This window comes from Sabethes cyaneus, chromosome 1 (assembly GCF_943734655.1).
Source record: "Sabethes cyaneus chromosome 1, idSabCyanKW18_F2, whole genome shotgun sequence".
Taxonomy (NCBI): Eukaryota; Metazoa; Arthropoda; class Insecta; order Diptera; family Culicidae; genus Sabethes; species Sabethes cyaneus.
In genome coordinates this window covers 63,201,893-63,221,644 of record NC_071353.1, presented here as the reverse complement: position 1 = coordinate 63,221,644, position 19,752 = coordinate 63,201,893, and the positions used below count along the sequence as shown (strand labels likewise).

The 19,752-nt window shown below is 39.3% G+C and overlaps 1 protein-coding gene across 3 annotated transcripts; it reads right to left on the bottom strand.

Annotated features, from left to right (window-relative positions):
- Positions 1–465: 465 nt before the first annotated feature.
- On the bottom strand, positions 466–19,434 carry LOC128742932 (dihydrolipoyllysine-residue succinyltransferase component of 2-oxoglutarate dehydrogenase complex, mitochondrial). 3 transcript variants are annotated; one of them, XM_053839623.1, is made up of 7 exons: positions 19,417–19,434; positions 19,167–19,279; positions 18,793–18,890; positions 17,863–18,543; positions 1,469–1,613; positions 1,105–1,410; positions 466–1,044 (listed from the first exon to the last, which is right to left on the bottom strand). In XM_053839623.1, exons 2-7 carry the CDS (start codon positions 19,254–19,256, stop codon positions 910–912), a joined length of 1,455 nt encoding a protein of 484 aa, XP_053695598.1. In that variant the 5' UTR covers positions 19,257–19,279; positions 19,417–19,434; the 3' UTR covers positions 466–909. The 3 variants fall into 3 exon arrangements, with proteins under 3 accessions (XP_053695598.1, XP_053695518.1, XP_053695442.1); XM_053839543.1 differs by having other exon boundaries at positions 19,390–19,425; XM_053839467.1 differs by lacking the exon at positions 19,417–19,434 and having other exon boundaries at positions 467–1,044; positions 19,167–19,410.
- Positions 19,435–19,752: the final 318 nt, after the last annotated feature.

Here is a 19,752-nt window from a genome sequence, read left to right as displayed (position 1 = left end):
AGCTTGGCTACTCAATAGAGCATTACCAGGTATGGCCACGTGGAGGCGCTAGGTAGGGGCTTGGGATGGCTAGAGCTATATTGGACGCTCATTTGCCTTCCCCATTTCATACCCTTAACAGCTTATATCGAAAAAGGTACCCCAAAACTTCCGTAATTTAAGATTTGGTGACAACTCAAAAAGTTCCCAGATGGTAAATCTCGGATTGAAGAATATTACATCATTTAGGGAGATACCCAAATGAGCGAAATATAGGAAGCAATGATTAGATATGGGCGACACACTCGAATAGTGACATTGTGCTAACTCATGGAGTCACATGGTATTTCTCGATTTCGTTTATCAACCACGCAGTGATTTTTTCCGTTGATGTACCAATATTTGACGAAACAAAATTCACCTGGATCCTTATGAAGTTTCGGTAAGCGATATAGTGACACAACATTCAAATTTGGGATATAGAGACTTCTTTCAGTTATTTTGCAGATATTCGTTACCATATTTATTTTCGTTGATTTTTTCAAAGTTTCGCAAAAATGCCTAATTATTTCACGGAGTAAAACCATGTTTTTATTCATGCTTAATCATTCGCTTGCAATGACTATAGATGGTATTACCTCAACGAAAACGTTTTATGAATTACGTAACATCGAATAGTCCTCAATTAAGCACCAATATTTGTATGTGTTTATTGAAACATCATTGGTAAAGCGATAATACATGTGAGATATTAAAACTGCGTCCGTATCTTGATTAGTTTAAGATTCTCGTTTAAGTTTTATGCAAGTTGTTTGTTTTACTCGAATACTAATGATGTTGTAAAGACTATGAACATATTCCGCCGGGTTGCAAAACATTTACTTTAACTGGTAGAACCTGCATATTTCAATAGTACGTAAAATGTTCTTTTTATAAGCCAGCCAATATAATGCGAGGATCTTCTACGGCTGCTTTCACTTTACGCAAGAATGTTACAGCCTCGCGGCCATCGATCAGTCGATGATCGTACGTTAGAGCAACATACATCATTGGTCGAATAACAACCTTTGAAATATAATAAAAAGTAAATTGAAAATCCTGTTGAAGTAAGTTCTATAGACTTACCTGTCCTTTCACTGCAATTGGACGCTCAAATATTCCATGCATTCCTAAAATAGCGCTTTGTGGTGGATTGATAATAGGCGTTCCAAGCAGGGAACCGAATACCCCACCATTTGAAATAGTGAATGTTCCACCGTCCATGTCCTCTACAGCAAGTGTACCTTTCTTTGCTTTATCAGCCAGGCCAGCAATGGATAGTTCAATATCTGCAAAATTCATTCCCTCAACGTTTCTTAACACTGGCACGACTAGACCCTTAGGCGAAGCAACCGCGACTGAAATATCCACGTAATCACGGTACACGATTTCCTATAGAATTAAAAACATTCAAAACAAGCCACTAAGGCAGCAAGAATACAAATCATACATTTTCTTCAATGACAGCATTCACTACAGGTTGATCCTGAAGAGCATAGGCAGCCGCCTTGCAAAACGCTGACATGAATCCGATTTTCATTCCATACTTTTTCTGAAAAGCTTCTAGGTGTTGTTTGCGAAAATCCATTATGAAACTGAAAAAACATAACAAATAATAACTTTTAACATTGAGTTATTCCTCTCTAGCCACAATTGAAATGTTTCGTTGAGCATTTGATAAAAGATAATAGAACATTGTTCGTGCTAGTAGAGTAGTTGCCCAGAAAACAGATATAACACTCGTTTTCCATTCCTCCTACCGATTAAACCGTCATTTCAAATTTGGGATTAGTTGGGAATGTCTCCGTTCTGGTCGAAGTGGCGCTTTTTTGACGAAAGAAGGGGAGTTCCCCATAAAAAATACTTGCTAGATCGAGGGATACTCCTGTTGCTATTTGATATTTGGGAATGTCGATCATAGATGGTGATAGTGTTCAGGCTAAATGTGGGGTACGATAATTTTTGTTGATTTTTCTTCCAAGAGTTATGTCTGTTTGTCTGTGATAGTTGGTTGCTTTGGGTAAAGAAGTGGTCTGGAATAGTGAAAGGTGGAATGAAAAGCTGACAGATATAGGGATTATGGTAGGAGTGGTGGCCTCTAAAAAGAAGGGATCCAAAAGAGGGAAAAAGGCTTTGCTTTTGTCTCATTATTAAAATCTTTGAAACGAAAACTGATGCACAAGTGGCAGGGAGAGAAAGTGATGGATTGAAAGTAGAACCACAGACGAACAGACATAACACTCGTTTTCTATTCTTCGTACCGATTAAACCGGCATTTCAAATTTGGGCTTAGTTGGGAATGTCTCCGTTTTGGTCAAAGTGGCGCTTTTTGACGAAAGAAGGGGAATTCCCCATAAAAAATGCTTGCTACTTCGAGGGATACTCCTGTTGATATTTGGTATTTGGGAATGTCGATCATAGATGGTGCTAGTGTTCAGGCTAAATGTGAGGTACGATAATTTTTGTTGATTTTTCTTCCAAGAGTTATGTCTGTTTGTCTGTGGTAGAACTATGCGAAGGCGAGCGCCCATGACGACCGGCGCTATTTCGCCAATACACTTTCACATGTAGTTTGTCAGTACGCCCATACTCATGGGCCCTTCGATACTGGGCCCAAATAAAAAATGATGTACCTTGAAAGCAAAGCACCAATCGCCGCGCAGTTCCAGTGGCCGCGCACCCGGCAATATTTTCATTAATTACATAAAATTAAGATAAAAACATATAATTTTATGCATACAGTTCCGTTGTTACATTTTTTCTGTTTATGTCAAAACAAAACAGACAACCAGCCGACGCTTGAAGAAGCAAAGAAAAAAATAAATTCAAGCGGATGATACTACAAGACGCCATCTTTGCAAATTTGTTAGCTGACAAACTAAAAAAGTGCATTCTTGAATTCATGAGTTTCTTGGGACGCGTAGCAAAAATATTCCACAAAAACGGAAACGAGAAGTGAACTAAACATTTCTTCATATGAAATGCTGCACATTTTGATCGTTGTTGCATTTTTGCTGGTATTTTCGAGTGTGCGGCCTTTGGTACAGTTAAAATATTACCTTATCCTATCACCGCGCATGAGTCTTTGGAAGACAGCATCTACTTATAGAACCAGGAAAAGTTTATGGAGAATGTCCTAATGTTCTATTGTACAACAGTTTTTCTAAAGGGAGGGATTGTTTTGCATTTGAATGTACATAGAAGTATTTTTCATATATTTTATATTATTTTGCTTTAAAAGACAAATAATAGAAAAGAACTATTGAATCGATTATGATAGTAAATTTATAACAACATATTAGCAGTTGAATATAATATAAATGTTTATTGAAATTAATGAGTACGAAAAGTCCGCGGTGATTGAACCGTTGGTGCACTGCAATGGAAACGGAGCAAAATTATGTGCGCGGGGATTGGTACATGTACATGATGCACTCGAAGTCGTGTTTGGCTGGTTAGTGGCAACAAAACGATGTTTTTAATATTTTTGTCTGAAAGCGTAATAAAAACACTAACCGAAAATGTATAGGGTAGTTGATCCAGTAGTTGTGGTAGTACCAATAGTTGCGCTACTATTCATTATTAATGCATATTTTCGTCACCGTAGCATTTTAGATAAAACAATTACATTCATTATATAAAACAGGTTTTTAGAAGTATTGGTAGTTAGACTACATCATTTAAAATTAAAGCATTATTTGCTAAAATGCCAATTTTCCAAAATCTAACGCGCAGTTGGAGAGCACAACTATTGGCGCTCATCTATAGTTTTGCTACGATGTTTTTTCACTTAGCAACCTAGCAATGTATATGGAATAACACAATTAAAGGAACATCAAACTTAATTAAGGAAACATTAGCGCAACTGTTGGTACAATATAATTGAATAGGAAAATTCATTTTTTCTTTATAAAGCTTCTCGTACAACGAAAGCAATTGTCTTGCCTTGTGACAAATACCTTGTATTTGACAAATTTATATCCCACAAGCATTAATTGAAGCATATACCTCAATAAACAAGCAAAATGAAGGTATATTGTGCTTAGTGGCGCAACTAATGGATCATCTACCCTATTGCATAATAATATATAAAAGAAATATTTTTATACATGCATTTATGTACCAGCCAACGCACTAAGTACGCGGCGACTGGTGCTTTCACGGTACTCTTTGCTCTAGTTGTGTATTTCTATCTGCTAAATACAAAACGATATTGTGACTTGCTTTTTTTAATAATATAAGCACAGACAAACAGACGAGACACTCGCGTTAATTCCATCATTTATTTAAAAACCATTCATTTTTCAAAAAAGCGAGTTTCGCAATATGGCCACGCCGCGGCGCTCGAGTGTTGCTTCGAGTTTTCAGTATAAAACCATACAAATGTAAAAACTCTGCAGTATATAACGCTGCAAATGCAAACTACTCCGCAACATGCATAGGGTGCTAGTGTGCAAGCAAAATGTGTAGGACGATGGATTTTAAAGGATAATCTTCTATGTGACATGTCAGTTCGTCAGTGATATAAGCTTGGATATAAGTATCGAAAGTTTGCTGAAAAGAAGACCCAGAAGCCAGTCTCGTCTCCGAGCAAAATCAAATGAAGGTATCCAAAATAAAGTAGTGTAACGCACAGTACGAAGTAGTGCCCACAATAAGTTATTTGACGACATAACCCAATGATAATAAAAACACAGGTTAGACAGATCGTACAAGCGCATTGGTACCACACCTGTATCATACAGTAAAAGCAATCGAAGCGCTTGGGAATTACGTCACAATGTTCGTTTTGTTGTTTAGATTGCATTGAAATTTTTCAACCACGTGGTGTAGTTGCCATGAGCACATAGTTTGTTGTATCAGTTTTCTTACTAATTTAACCAAACACGTCTTTCCTCCTAACCTGTCTATTTATTATCATTGGACATAATCTTCTTGCAATGCGGCTCATTTTCAACTTCAGCATCCAATTTCAACTCTACCACCATCAGTCAGCATATAAACTCAACTACTGAAACTGTTGCAGAACGGTAGACGAATGGATTAGCGTTAAAAGACATGTAAGATTCATTAGCAGTCCAACATGCTAATTTGTCGTTCAATTATCCATTTACTATAATCAACGAGTATCATTAATTATATCTACTAAAGCCTCTACAATCTTACTTCTTGGCGGAATCCATTTTCAGCTTACTACTAACTATACCAAAGCACTGGAGAAAGATAAATGTTCACAGTAAAATTGGAACTGGACCACTGTAAAGGCTTGGCTCTAGGCCAGATGACGGTTGACGGTTTGACAGCTGAGTATTTTGATAAAACTAAAGCTAAAACGTGGAATTGTGCTGGCGAAAGTTGTAGGTGGGCTTAAAATATTAATTATGATATGTAATTGAACTAGTTTAAATTTCTTGAGATACAGATAAAGGAAGGAAGAAGTTGGAAACTTATAGTTTGAAAGTATAGACGAGAAAGACTTACAGTAAAGTAGATTCGAGCGAAAGAGGAAAAAAAGTTTACTGAAATACTGAATGTAAGTTGAACAAAAAAAATATATAAATTGTTAAAGAGTTAATTAAAATTAAAATTACAGTTTGAAGCTGCATAATACTTTGCTGCTAACAAAACATTTTTTACATTTTTACATTTTTTCTGTTTATGTCAAAACAAAACAGACAACCAGCCGACGCTTGAAGAAGCAAAGAAAAAAATAAATTCAAGCGGATGATACTACAAGACGCCATCTTTGCAAATTTGTTAGCTGACAAACTAAAAAAGTGCATTCTTGAATTCATGAGTTTCTTGGGACGCGTAGCAAAAATATTCCACAAAAACGGAAACGAGAAGTGAACTAAACATTTCTTCATATGAAATGCAATGTTTGCTCTGATACGAACAATAAAAACAGCAAAATAGCAAATAGGTATTTACGAAATACAATGCCGCTGAAAGTTATGCTTTTATTATGCATTTTATCACATGTCTCATGTGATAAACAAAACAAAACAAAAACAAATATTGCACTCCGAGTTGAAGAACTAATTTTACTTTGCCGTTATTATTCCTCTTTGAGAAAAGATAGAAAAAGTTATATAAATTTAGTATTTAGTTTGATAAAACATCACAAGGAATGATACATGCAGTGAAACAAATATGGTTTCATATTTCCAGTGGGACACATTGTCGTCAATTTTTCTACTATAAACCCTATATTTGGAATTAATATTTCAAAAACACGTGTATTCGAGCACTAAGGCCCAAACGCAACGCACCCGTTTTAATTACGTTCCGAAAATTTAACAGCTTTTCCATGGGGTTTCTTTCAAATTTTCTGAACGTATTAAAATCGGATGCATTGTGTGTGGGCCTTTAGAGTGCAAAATATCAAAAATGACAAAATGTGACATGAGAAAGATATGCTTCCACTGGTAATACAAAGGGTAGACAAAATGTGAGATAAAAATTTTTTGTTAAAATTCAATTCACCATAACAGCTCTTAAAAAGACATTTAGATCTAATATTTCTAGTTTATCCAAGATATTCAGAAAGAGCAAGTCAAAAACTAACAGTATCCATCATTTGAAATATTATTTAGGCCATTGCAAATCATATTAAAAGTTTTTGTCACCCCCCTCCCTTGGAAATTGGCTTGAAAAATCGGGGGGCAAAAAAATAATTTGTAGGATATGAGTCAAATTTCTTTTTATAAAATCAATTGTCTGTGGGCTCTACAGCCTGAAAAACTTGAAAAATGAGTGTACGAGTTCAGTTAACGCTTCTAGCGTGAAATAGAAATGGAAATTCAAACAGTGGAATTTCCGAAAACCGACCAAAAAAAATTTTCTATCGTTTTTGTCTTTTTTTCGTGGATTTTTGCATGGAAATTAACAACCTATATATTAAAAGTAAGAATAGATTTGGTTTTCACGTTTAAACTTAAAATAAAAATGCCTAAAGTCCATATTTTTTTTGCTCGATTAAAAAAATTCACTTTGTTTTTTTTTCGCCCCCCCCCCCTTCAGTGGCCCAACACCGGAGGGACAAAAACTTTTTTAAATATTTGTAGTGGCCTTATATTCATAGTTTTCCCAAATGTTAGAATTAATTTTTAATCTACTAATAAAAAAGAAACAAACAAGATTATCGAAAAACAAGACGCAACGCTTATAGTTCTTACGTTAAGCACAAAAGATAAATATGGGTCATTCAAGATGCGCCATTGCATCAAGATGAATGGAATTGCTTTGAGTTGGTCTGACCAAGTTAAATATTTGGGATTAATTTATGATAAAAAACTTACTTTTAAAACCCCCATTGAAAGTATACAAGCAAATTGGTATAAATATATGAGATGTTTATATCCTCTCATTAACAGAAATTCTAGACTTTGTCTGAAAAATAAACTATTGATTTACAAACAAATTTTTAGACCGGCAATGTTATATGCCGTTCCGATTTGCTCAAGTTGTTGTATTGCGAGGAAGAAGAGTCTTCAGAGGATTCAAAATAAAATTTTAAAAATGATTTTGAAGCGTCCTCCTTGGTTTAGTATATTAGAACTACATAGACTTACTACAACTGGTGTTGAAACCCTAGAAGCTATGTCAAACAAAATTATTTCAAATTTCCGACAAAAATCGTTGCAATCCTCTATTCGCTATGACGGCACCGCACGACCTCTTTTCCACTTACAGACCTGCCCGTAGTTGAATGCGTGATAATTATTTCCAACATATTTCTGTCTTTTGCACTCTTTAACAAATCGCTATTCTGCTTCACGCAAACTTTTCCTTTTTTTTTCCTTTTTTTCGGGTTATCCAACTGGTCGCTTAATAGCGTATAAAACTCTGCGCTGGGCCCTTTTGTGTTGTCAACAAAGTGTCAGGGAGACCTCAAACATCAATTCTACCTGACGAGACAGGCACTGGCGCCCACTAAAACACAGGTAGAGCCCCAAGCATAGCCGTCACGCCTATACCCGCAGGCGGAGGCGTTTCGGCCCTGCGCGGACTCCACGAACTGACTCTAAGATCTCTCTGCCAAAGGCCGGAATGTCATATTTTAAATATAATCATGATGATGACGATGATGATGATAATGATGATGATGACGATGATGATGATTGTTCCAGTTGGAAGTTGAACTGTTTTATCATCGCAATATTATCGACATTCATCTTGTTTCTGCAACATCGATAACCATACTTTTGCATTATCGACATTTGTCTACACCCGCCGTAGCGACATTTGTCCTGTTTAACCAACGTGCCTTTCTTCTGCTTTACCGATGCGACATTTGTACTGCACCCGCTTAGTCGACAACGATCTAGTTGGAACTTTATCTGCGCAGCCGTTTTTGTTCCAATATGAATTTGCACCATTTAATGGAACTCCCGTGGAACATCGAACGCAAGTGGTGGGGGTATTTACTTATGTACAACATTATGTATTTTAATAAATCGCTTGTGCGACTTGTACACTTTAGGTTAGGACAGCGCTCCTTGTACGTTAGTTTTAAGTTTTAAGTGAAATATACCGCGTTTATATTCGATAACCAGTACCAGTGTTTTACTAGCAGTGTAGTCCAAAAGTGAAGAACAGTAATAGTCCTGACTCTAGTGCAAGTGTTTCCATCCCAGCGAGTCTGCAGAAGCAACCTAGTGCTCTGCAAGTAGTGATCCTGTGAAATCAAGGTGTCCACCAGGAATCCTTATTCCGTCGCCTTGTTTGCTTCTTCCGACAGAAGCCCTACAGTCCATTTTGCTTGTTCCACCGAAGAGGAACATATGGTCCTTCGAACCGGATCTCCGAGCCGGTTATTCCTTCTTGCCATTGGATACGCTGCTAGTTTGAGTGAAAAGTGAAAACGAACCCGAAGAATAAACACGTTAGTGAAGTGAAAAAAAATGCCAATAACGCATAGCCCACAGGGGTCGCAAGGGGCTAAGTCGCCCAATGATAAAGATGCAAGTGATAGTGAAAGTGAAAGTTTCCATGGTTTCGATGAAGGCGCGAAGCGCCCTTCTACAAGTGCTGTTGACAAAAGGATAACGGTTCTTTCTCGTCAACAATCTCAAGCGCAAGCGAAGATTCAGCGTATCGCTGCGATGATAGAAGATTCGATAGTTCCGCTTGCCCAGCTCAATGTGTATGTGAAGTGTGTAGAGTCAGCATATCAGGAGTATTGTTCTTTCCACAACCAATTAACAGCGGTTCTTTCCAATGAAGAAATGGATGAACATGATACGGATTACGCTATTTTTGAGGAAACATATCATCACGTGATGATTCGACTGGAAACCTTAATCCTAGAGAAGAGGAATTATGTTGAGCCGGCTCCGCCGCAAGTGGTCATCCGTCAGCAGCCTCTCAAGGCACCGGTCCCAACCTTTAATGGACTTTACGAGAATTGGCCAAAATTCAAGGCTACCTTTCTCGACATCATGTCTCAGTCCAATGATAGTGACGCTATCAAGCTATATCATTTGGACAAGTCGCTTGTAGGAGCTGCTGCAGGGATACTTGATGCCAAAACGGTGAATGAAAACAATTACGCACACGCTTGGGAGATACTAAACGAACGCTTTGAGAATCCACGAGTGATAATTGACAATCACATCAAAGGTCTGCTAACGATGAAAAAGATGTCAACCGAATCACATCGAGAGCTGCGTCAACTACTCGATAGCTGTACAAAGCACATAGAAAATCTCCGGTACTTCAAGCATGAGCTGACAGGCATCTCCGAGCTAATGGTGGTTCATTTAATTTCGGCCAGCATGGATCGAAACACGCGAAAGCAATGGGAAGGAACAATTGCGAAGGGTGAGTTGCCAAGCTACGATGGCACAATCACATTCCTGAAAAAACAGTGCAACGTACTAGAAAATTGCGAAGAGGTAGTTAAGTTGCCAAGTAGTTCCAAGTTAGTACAGAAATCAGCATTTTCCCCGAGAGTAACCACGAATGCAGCTACAGACAGTGTTAGCGAGTTGTGTGATTTCTGTAAAGGTGCTCATAAAAACTTTCAGTGTGACATCTTCAGAGGCATGAATTTATCGCAACGTGTTGAGAAGGTGCGTGAATTAGGCATGTGCTTCAACTGCCTCCAGAAAGGGCATCGTATAAAAGATTGTCCCTCCGAGCGTAAGTGCCAAAAATGTCGAATGCGTCATCACACGCAGCTGCATGATGATAGCGTGTGGAGATCATCGAGATATCAGAATTCAAATCCATCAGTTACCGGTAAGCCACAATTTGATCGTTCTCCTGTACTAGCATCCAGTGCAGAAATTAATACTAGCGATGCTGTAGCAACAACTTGTTCAATCGCCAAGTCCAATGCTAAGCGGACAGTCATGCTTTTAACGGCAATGGTCAACATCGTCGATCGTCGAGGCAAGGCTCATTCTTGTCGCGCTTTATTAGATTGTGGATCGCAGGTCAACCTTATCTCCAAACGAATGGTTGATTTGATCGGTTTGAAAACTTTTCCCACCAGTGTTTTGATTGCTGGTGTTAATAACAAGGCAAGCAAAAGCGACAAAAAGGCCAATGTGGAGATTTTGTCAACCAACAACGATTTTCGAACAGTCCTAGAATGCATCGTAACACCGTCAGTAACCGGTTTAATACCAAGCTCGTTTATTGATACTCGCAACTGGTGTATACCTCCAGAATTCCAGTTAGCCGATCCTTATTTCAACGCTCCGCAAGCGGTCGATTTGCTTATAGGTAACAGTCATTTCTTTGCATTGCTGAAACCAGGTCAGCATAAGCTTGGAGCGAATTATCCAGAACTCCGCGAAACTCGACTTGGTTGGGTTGTAACTGGAGAAGTATATGAGCCATTAGTCGAAGCTGACTCCGTGTATTCTCATAAGATAACCGTTGAAGACGTTCATAAAGCTATGCAACGTTTCTGGGAAATAGAAGATGTCGCCGAAGCACCAGTTTTGTCTTCAGAGGAGCAGAAATGTGAGGAGCATTTTCGTGCCACGCATAAGCGTGATTCTTCAGGACGGTTTATCGTTCAGCTGCCGTTGAAGGAGAATGTTGTTCATCTGTCCAACTGCCGAGATCTTGCATTAAAGCGATTTTATATGCTAGAACATCGTCTTTCTCGTAACTCAGCGCTTCGGGAGCAATATGTAAAATTCATACAAGAATACGAAAGTCTTGGCCACTGCAAGCAAGTTGACGAGCGGAAGGATCTTCCAGCTCAGCGAAATTGTTATTTGCCTCACCATGCCGTAATTCGTCCAGACAGTACTACGACAAAATGCAGGGTTGTTTTCGACGCATCTGCTAAGCCTTCAAGTTCCAGTTTGTCTTTAAATGATGTCCAAATGGTAGGTGGTACTGTTCAATCTGATTTGTTCTCCATAGTATTACGGTTCCGTAAACATAAATATGCATTCACCGCAGACATTAGCAAAATGTATCGCCAAATTTCTGTAGATTCTAGCCAAACCAGTTTGCAAAGAATCTTCTGGCGAGAAGGTTCAGAATTACCCTTGAAGGTTTTAGAATTGACGACAGTAACATATGGAACAGCAAGTGCTCCATTCCTAGCGACACGATGCCTGAAGCAGCTAGCAGACGATGAAATAAATAATTATCCAATGGGAGCTGCTACTGCAATGAACGATTTCTACGTTGATGATGTCCTTTCAGGCGATGATACATTAGAATTGGCATTAGAGCGACAAAGGCAGGTCAAGCAACTATTAGCAAGTGGTGGTTTTCCAATCCATAAATGGTGCTCGAATTCGGACGAACTACTGGCATATATTCCTGCTGACGAACGGGAACAAAAAAAGGTTTTAGCAGACACCAACACGAACACAGTTATTAAGGTTTTAGGAATAATGTGGGATCCGCAGTTTGATCAGTTCATGTTTTTATCGAAGCCTTCTGAAGCGAATCAATCCTTTGATGTGCCGACCAAACGGATAATATTTTCTGGAATCGCGAGATTATTTGATCCGTTAGGACTCGTTTCTCCCGTAATTGTATTGGCTAAGATACTGATGCAAGATTTATGGCGCAGCAAGGTCGGTTGGGACGAACCAGTCGACATAGAGCACCAGTTAAGATGGAAACAGTTCCAGAACGCTCTTCCTCAACTTAATGATATTCGCATTCCAAGGCGCGTAATTTCAGACGACTGCAGTGTTCTTGAACTTCATGGATTTGCTGATGCTTCCGAACAGGCGTACGGAGCATGTGTTTACGTCCGCAGTATTCACTCCAATGAGTCGGCGCAACTACAGCTGCTTTGCAGTAAATCAACCGTGGCACCATTGAAAAAAGTAACAATACCCAGGTTAGAGTTGAGCGCAGCACGGTTACTTGGTCGCCTCGTCGCCAAGGTATATCCGACCATAAATATTTCTTTCCAGCAAGTGGTTCTTTGGTCAGACAGCCAAATTGTTTTGAGCTGGTTAAAGAAACCTACCGAAAGGCTAGATATATTCGTTCGTAATAGAGTAGCCGAGATACAATCAACAACACGTGATTTTTCTTGGAAGTATGTACGCTCATCGCAGAACCCTGCCGACATTCTTTCTCGAGGTCAAATGCCCAAGGAGCTAGAAAATAACACGTTATGGTGGAATGGGCCATCTTTTCTTGCGTCAGCATATGATCAGTTGTCGGACCCAGTAGAACTTCCAAACAGTGAACTTCCAGAGATGAAATCTTTAGTCACCGCCCTACCTGTAACGAAGGAACAACCATTAGCTGTGTTTTCAAAATATAGTTCATTTAGAAAATTGCAACGCATCGTCGCTCTGATGCTGCGATTTATTCATAACTGCAAGCAACGAGATCCAGCGGCACGAGTCTTCAAGGAATTACCAACAATTGACGAACAAAGAAAGGCTTTGCTTGTGATCTTCAAGGTTGCTCAAAAGCTTGAGTATAGCGATGAAATTATGAGAGTAAAATCTGGTACGATGTGTAAGAAACTAGCCGCTCTCGGTCCGATTTTAGTGGACGGATTGCTAAGAGTTGGAGGGCGAGTTCAACACTCTAAACTTCCATTTGCTTCTATGCACCAAATCATTTTGCCCAATAATAGTCCTATTACCAGATCCTTTATTCGCCAGTTACATGTTGAGCACCTTCATCTAGGTCCAACAGGTTTATTAAACGTTCTTCGGCGAAATTACTGGGTAGTTAATGCTAATTCCACCATCCGCTCAGTGACAAGAGCCTGCATTAAATGTTTCAGGGTGCGACCGACAGAAACATCGCAGTACATGGGTAACCTTCCTGCCTATAGAGTAACGCCCGCACCGCCTTTCGCTGTAACCGGTGTGGATTATGCTGGACCATTTTTTATCAAACAAGGTGTACGGAAGGGAGCTACAGTGAAGGCTTATATTTCAGTCTTCGTATGCATGGTTACACGAGCAATACATTTGGAGTTGGTGTCAAGCATGTCAACTAATGCGTTTTTGGCAGCCCTTCAGAGGTTCATCAGTCGTCGAGGTATCGTTCAGCAATTGCATTCAGATAACGGTACTAATTTTCGTGGCGCTTCACATGAATTAAATCAGCTGTACCAGATGTTTCAAAGAGAGCAGCAAGCACATAATATCGAATATTTCTGTTTGTCAAAGGCTATTGAATGGCATTTCATACCACCGGATGCTCCAGAGTTTGGTGGTTTGTGGGAGGCAGCAGTAAAAAGTACCAAGATTCATTTAAAAAAAGTATTGGGAAACACATCTCTCAATTTCGAACAATTTGCAACTGTTTTGACGGAGATTGAAGCTGTCCTGAATTCACGTCCTCTCTTCGCAACCACATTGGATCCGGACCAGATTAAAATAATAACACCGGCAGACTATCTTATCGGTCGTCCACTGACGGCAATTCCGGAGCCCTCCTTAGAGAACATTAAGGTTAATCGATTGGACAAATGGCAGCATTTACAGATGTTACGAGAACATTTCTGGAAGGCCTGGAACAGGGACTATCTTAGCAGTCTTCAACCTAGGAAGAAAAATTGGAAGGTAAATACAAACATCATTCCAGGAACGATTGTCTTGATCCACAATAAAAACTTGCCACCGCTTCAATGGAAATTGGGGACAGTAACTAAAACTTATCCAGGCACCGACGGTTTAGTACGCGCTGCAGACGTTCGCAGTGAAAACACCACTTTTCGTCGCCCGATTACCAAATTATCAATCTTGCCGATTGAAGACAACAAAGCTGCTTGCTGCATGATAAATGCTAATCTAAAAGGGTATAATATTGGCAAGGAATGAATTGAAAAGATATTTCAACGGGGCGGAGTATGTTCCAGTTGGAAGTTGAACTGTTTTATCATCGCAATATTATCGACATTCATCTTGTTTCTGCAACATCGATAACCATACTTTTGCATTATCGACATTTGTCTACACCCGCCGTAGCGACATTTGTCCTGTTTAACCAACGTGCCTTTCTTCTGCTTTACCGATGCGACATTTGTACTGCACCCGCTTAGTCGACAACGATCTAGTTGGAACTTTATCTGCGCAGCCGTTTTTGTTCCAATATGAATTTGCACCATTTAATGGAACTCCCGTGGAACATCGAACGCAAGTGGTGGGGGTATTTACTTATGTACAACATTATGTATTTTAATAAATCGCTTGTGCGACTTGTACACTTTAGGTTAGGACAGCGCTCCTTGTACGTTAGTTTTAAGTTTTAAGTGAAATATACCGCGTTTATATTCGATAACCAGTACCAGTGTTTTACTAGCAGTGTAGTCCAAAAGTGAAGAACAGTAATAGTCCTGACTCTAGTGCAAGTGTTTCCATCCCAGCGAGTCTGCAGAAGCAACCTAGTGCTCTGCAAGTAGTGATCCTGTGAAATCAAGGTGTCCACCAGGAATCCTTATTCCGTCGCCTTGTTTGCTTCTTCCGACAGAAGCCCTACAGTCCATTTTGCTTGTTCCACCGAAGAGGAACAATGATAATGATGATGATGAGAAGAAAAATAATAGATCGAATTTGTAAATGTGCTTTGGACTTTTTGTACCACTCGAGTTGCAATATGTGGTATAGTGAAGAAGTGGAGAATTCGTCAGCCCCGCCTGACACTGGTCTTCAACCGCGCGCACGCTTTTAGTTTCCCAACACAAACAACCACAAATGAACCAATAGATAAGACAAATTTCGGAGCAACTCGGATCAACTTATCAGGGCAAATTTAATCTTTCATCCCCTTAGCATTCACAATGCATTCCCACGATACAAAGTAAATTGAGCGCAGCACAAGCTGGACGTTCGCGGTAGTCGACAGAAGCTTCAAAATATAGAGACTCGCCCGCCGAGACCAAAGTGCTGTAAAGCTCTGGGCTTAAACGTCTCTTTAAGACTCGACCCCTTCCCATAGACAGAGCCCGCGGGCAGCCATCAGAGCTCAGGACAGCCACGGGGCCAGTGCAAAAATCCTACTCTATCTAGCAGCACCGCCTAGCCGAAACTTGAACACGCGACACGAATTGACCTAATTTTCCCATCTGCTACCTAAGAAGTGCTATTACCCGTAATCATTACAGAGTGGTCCTTCGGCATCCAATCGGATCTGGTATCCCGCTTACATCCCCTTACTAACCCTAAGCCTCCGACCAACTGAATCAATCCGACATTTTTCGGAGATATTTGTGACAGTTGTTATAAACAGGGATGAATCCCAGAAAACTTCATCTATTGTCAGAGATCCCCATACTGGCATTATTCTTAAACGGAATAAAAGCACTTTCTGAACAACGCAACAATCACATTTGGTAAATTTTTACCCCGAGTCCCACTTGAAATCACAAAAGTATTTTGATATATACCCACATTCAGAAGTAAACGTGACCGCTGTTCATTTACTGATTAGTTAAAAAGCCCTACACCACGACAAGGTTCAGTTTTATCGTAGGGGCTATTCTGCTTCACGCAAACTCGAAACTAATGTTGTAGGTGTCTTCACTGCAGCGTCGTCATAGCGAATTGCGATGATTAGGTCTCTTTATAGATCAGCTAGATTTAGCTAGATTAGATATTAGGTTAAGATTTTATATATTTTTTATAGGTTTTAATCTCTACTGTTAAATATTCTTAATTGTCGTAACAAATCATAATACAAGTATATAATGCAATTCTAATAGTGATGAAAAGTCACCACTTGTGATTGAACACACAATATGATATAGGATAATTACTCTTAAGTATTTTCTGTAATCGAATATTTACCCCAATAAAAAAAATGGGTCATTCCATGGGAAATTTAGTCAAAATTTTTTTTCTCGGCAAACGTTGTTGAAAAAATCCAAATATATATTTCAATATCCATGTTACTATTGGAAGTCGCAAGATATGATTTTTTAAGGTATTGTAGTCCGAAAAATCACTATTTTTTAAATGCTGATAGTAAACATAGTTTGTAATATCAAAAATAACTTTCTACGGGATATGGTCACTATTCCACAAGCTTTCAAAATTGATATCCACTCGATTGTTTTTCAATAGTTAAATAGTACATTTTTGTAAACAATTGCAATTTTTTCAGATATGGGTATTTTTTTCTCGATTTTTTTTATTTTAAAATATTTGGTGTCTTTCTCGAAGCATACAAAATTTGGTCTCTCGTTCGGTATAGGATGATGGGGGACCTAGCGTACGTAGTGGCTCAATCAAGCTCTTTATCCACGGATCAAAAATGGGTGTCACAACAGGTGCCGGACTGTACGACCCCAGAACAAGAATATCAATGGCTATGGGAGACTGGCTAACAGTTTTTCAGGCAGAGATATCCGTTATAATGAAATGCACAAACATCTGTCCAAAAAGGAAATATAGATACGCCAATATCTGCATTTACTCTGACAGGCAAACGACACCTAAAGGCCTTAAAACTTTTAAGTATTCATCAAAAAATTGCCTGGGAATGCATTTGCCTCTTATGGCAGCTAAGTCAGATTAACTAAGTGGCATTGTAGTGGCACGCTTACCACTTTCATAACAGATTAGGCCGTATGAATAAAACAGTTTGCTTTGCTTTTCCCGTATAAATGTTATGAGAGAGTTTGCTCTAACTCGTTTATTCATACGGCCTATTGTCCGAGCAAATATTTTCTTCGAAATCTCGGTTTTGTACAAGATGATATTTGTCGCTTTACTTACGTCGAGAGCGAAACCTCAGAACACCTGCTCTGCAAATTCCGAAGCACTAATAGGACGCAGACTGCAGTATCTCAAAAATGGGGCTTATCCGAGCCTAACTAGCCTAAGCTGGTTTGTGTCGCCGATCAGGCCAACTAGGTTTATAAAGCAAGTTATCCCTGATCAGCACCTATCTCGCTCCAGCTACCAGCCTGTTACAGTGATAGGATGGGTTTAAATCGTCAGAGAAAGAAATAAACCACCAAATATTTGGATGCCGTATTGACGAAAAAATTTCCCTAGAAATTCGGAATGTATCACTTCGATATCAACCTGAAAATGCACGTCTAAATAAACTTCTAAACATATACACGAAAGATCTGAGAGAAAAAAGGCGTATCTTGCCAATTCACGGATTTAAAAAAAATAATTAAAAAGAAAATTGAGTAAAAGCAAAGTTGTGATGAATTGAGAAGAGAGCATAAAACATAAAAGTGCAAACATTCCTTGAGGCGATATCGGGTTGCTGCAACCCAATCTTGGAAAAATTGTACAATAATCAAAATGCTTAATTTTGTTCCGATGTAATACATATTTCTATGTATACGACTATAACAGTTCATAACTCAATTTGTCGCTAAGCACTCAAAGATAGGATATATCAAGATTAGTTTGAAACAAAACTTACCTCATATCAATCTCATTAAACGTAGTCAGCATAGCATTAGTATCCTGCGCTTCTTTTAAACGAGACGCAATTTTTAGCCGCATACGAGTCATTTTAACGCGTTGCTCGGTCCTTGTGCCCGTAATTTCCTTGCTATAATCCGCCGGAGGAACCTTAACAGTGGCGGCTTCAATCGCTTGCGCGTGGCGAATGGCCGCAACAGGCATCTTACTGATGGGTCCAGTTGGCCGAGGAGGTGCCGGTGGTGGAATCTTCACAGCTGGCGGTGGCGGTGGTGGCGGCTTAGCACTAGCTGTTGCCGCTGGTGATGGTGGTGCAGGTATTGGTGGCGTCACCGAAGGAGCAGCAGCTGCGGCGGCAGGTTTTTCGACTTTTGGTGCCTCTCCAGTAATTTTCAATTTAAAAAGTTGTTGGCCAGCTTTTACGGTGTCACCATCCGACACAAAAATTTCTTCTATAATACCATGTCCAGGAGAAGGAACACCAACCGTAGTTTTGTCGGTTTCTATTTCCATTACAATTTCGTCAGCGGCAACCGAATCACCAACCTTTTTATCGAATTTGACATCGCCTTCCGAAACAGAATCAGCAAAGGGAGGTACCTTTACAATCTCGGAACTCAACAACCGACTAGACAGAAATAGATTACGTTTCGTCGTCTGCCAGCTTGTCATAGTCGATCTAGAAGTAAACAGAATCAGTTAGTAAGAAAAAATAGAGTAAACAATTCAAGCGCAAGCTGTCTGTGATACGTTCCAAGGGGGTTTGCCTGTCTTATCAAGTCTTATCTACCATCAATGATGCAATGCTAGCAATTATGCCGGCTAATCGCATGAGTTTTCATTTGGGAAACATAATATACATAATGTCTAAAATTAACGGCACACACAGAAAGCAAAAGGCGTAATCAAATCATCAAAACATTCTCACTTTTGAGCGTGTGCGCTCTGAGCGACCGACGCATGAACTATTTTTTGCAGCACATCGTTCACCTGATGATAGGTTCGGGAACTAGCAACCTTGTTAACCTAGAAAATGGAAAGTAAACGTCAGGTCAGGCCTACGACTGATAGCGAAAACGATCAGATATTTATTCGACAAAAAAAGTTATGTAAAGAATAATTCGTTATTAGCTTCATAAAACACAGTTTTTCGCTATTACCGAAATCAAACCAACATTTTTACAAGTAAATTTGACAAGCTTATATTACATAATGTGCGGTGATTTTATTTCGCACAAAGCATATTTCGACAACTTTTCTAGGACTAATTTGTGAGATTAATCATAAGTATAAGAATTTTACCTGCAGATTCCTTCCCTCCAGTGATCGGAGCCCAATGCGGATTGCGTGTCGTGGAAGATTACGCGACGATAAGGATAAAAACCCGGCCATCGCGTTTCAAAAGTTTGTAATCCCTGTAATAGACTGCTCAAATCAAAACTAATTAAAGCAATAACAAACGAAAATAGTTCACGAAAAATCACAAAAGTTATAAAGGCCAATTTGAATTAGAACAGCATAACACCTAAAGCAGAATAATTCAGGCACAAACCCTTCCTCACGCACCGACTGGACTGGACTGGACTGAAGAACAGAGATGCCATATTTTCTAAAAAAAATGTCTGCAACTGCTCGAAAACCGGAAAAATCGAGCAGTTTTCCGGCTACTCGAATTTTCTGGTTTGAAAATAATCTGCGAAAATCTGCACACTTTTTTAGGAAGTCTGTGAAAGTTTAAAGAGCTTCGAACAAAAATCTGCAACAAAACAATAAAAGTCATAAAAACTGCAAATATCTGCAAATTTATAATGATCTGCAAGACCGCTCCAAAAATCTGCAATTTGCAGACAAATCTGCAAATCTGGTATCCCTGCTGAAGAACACTGCA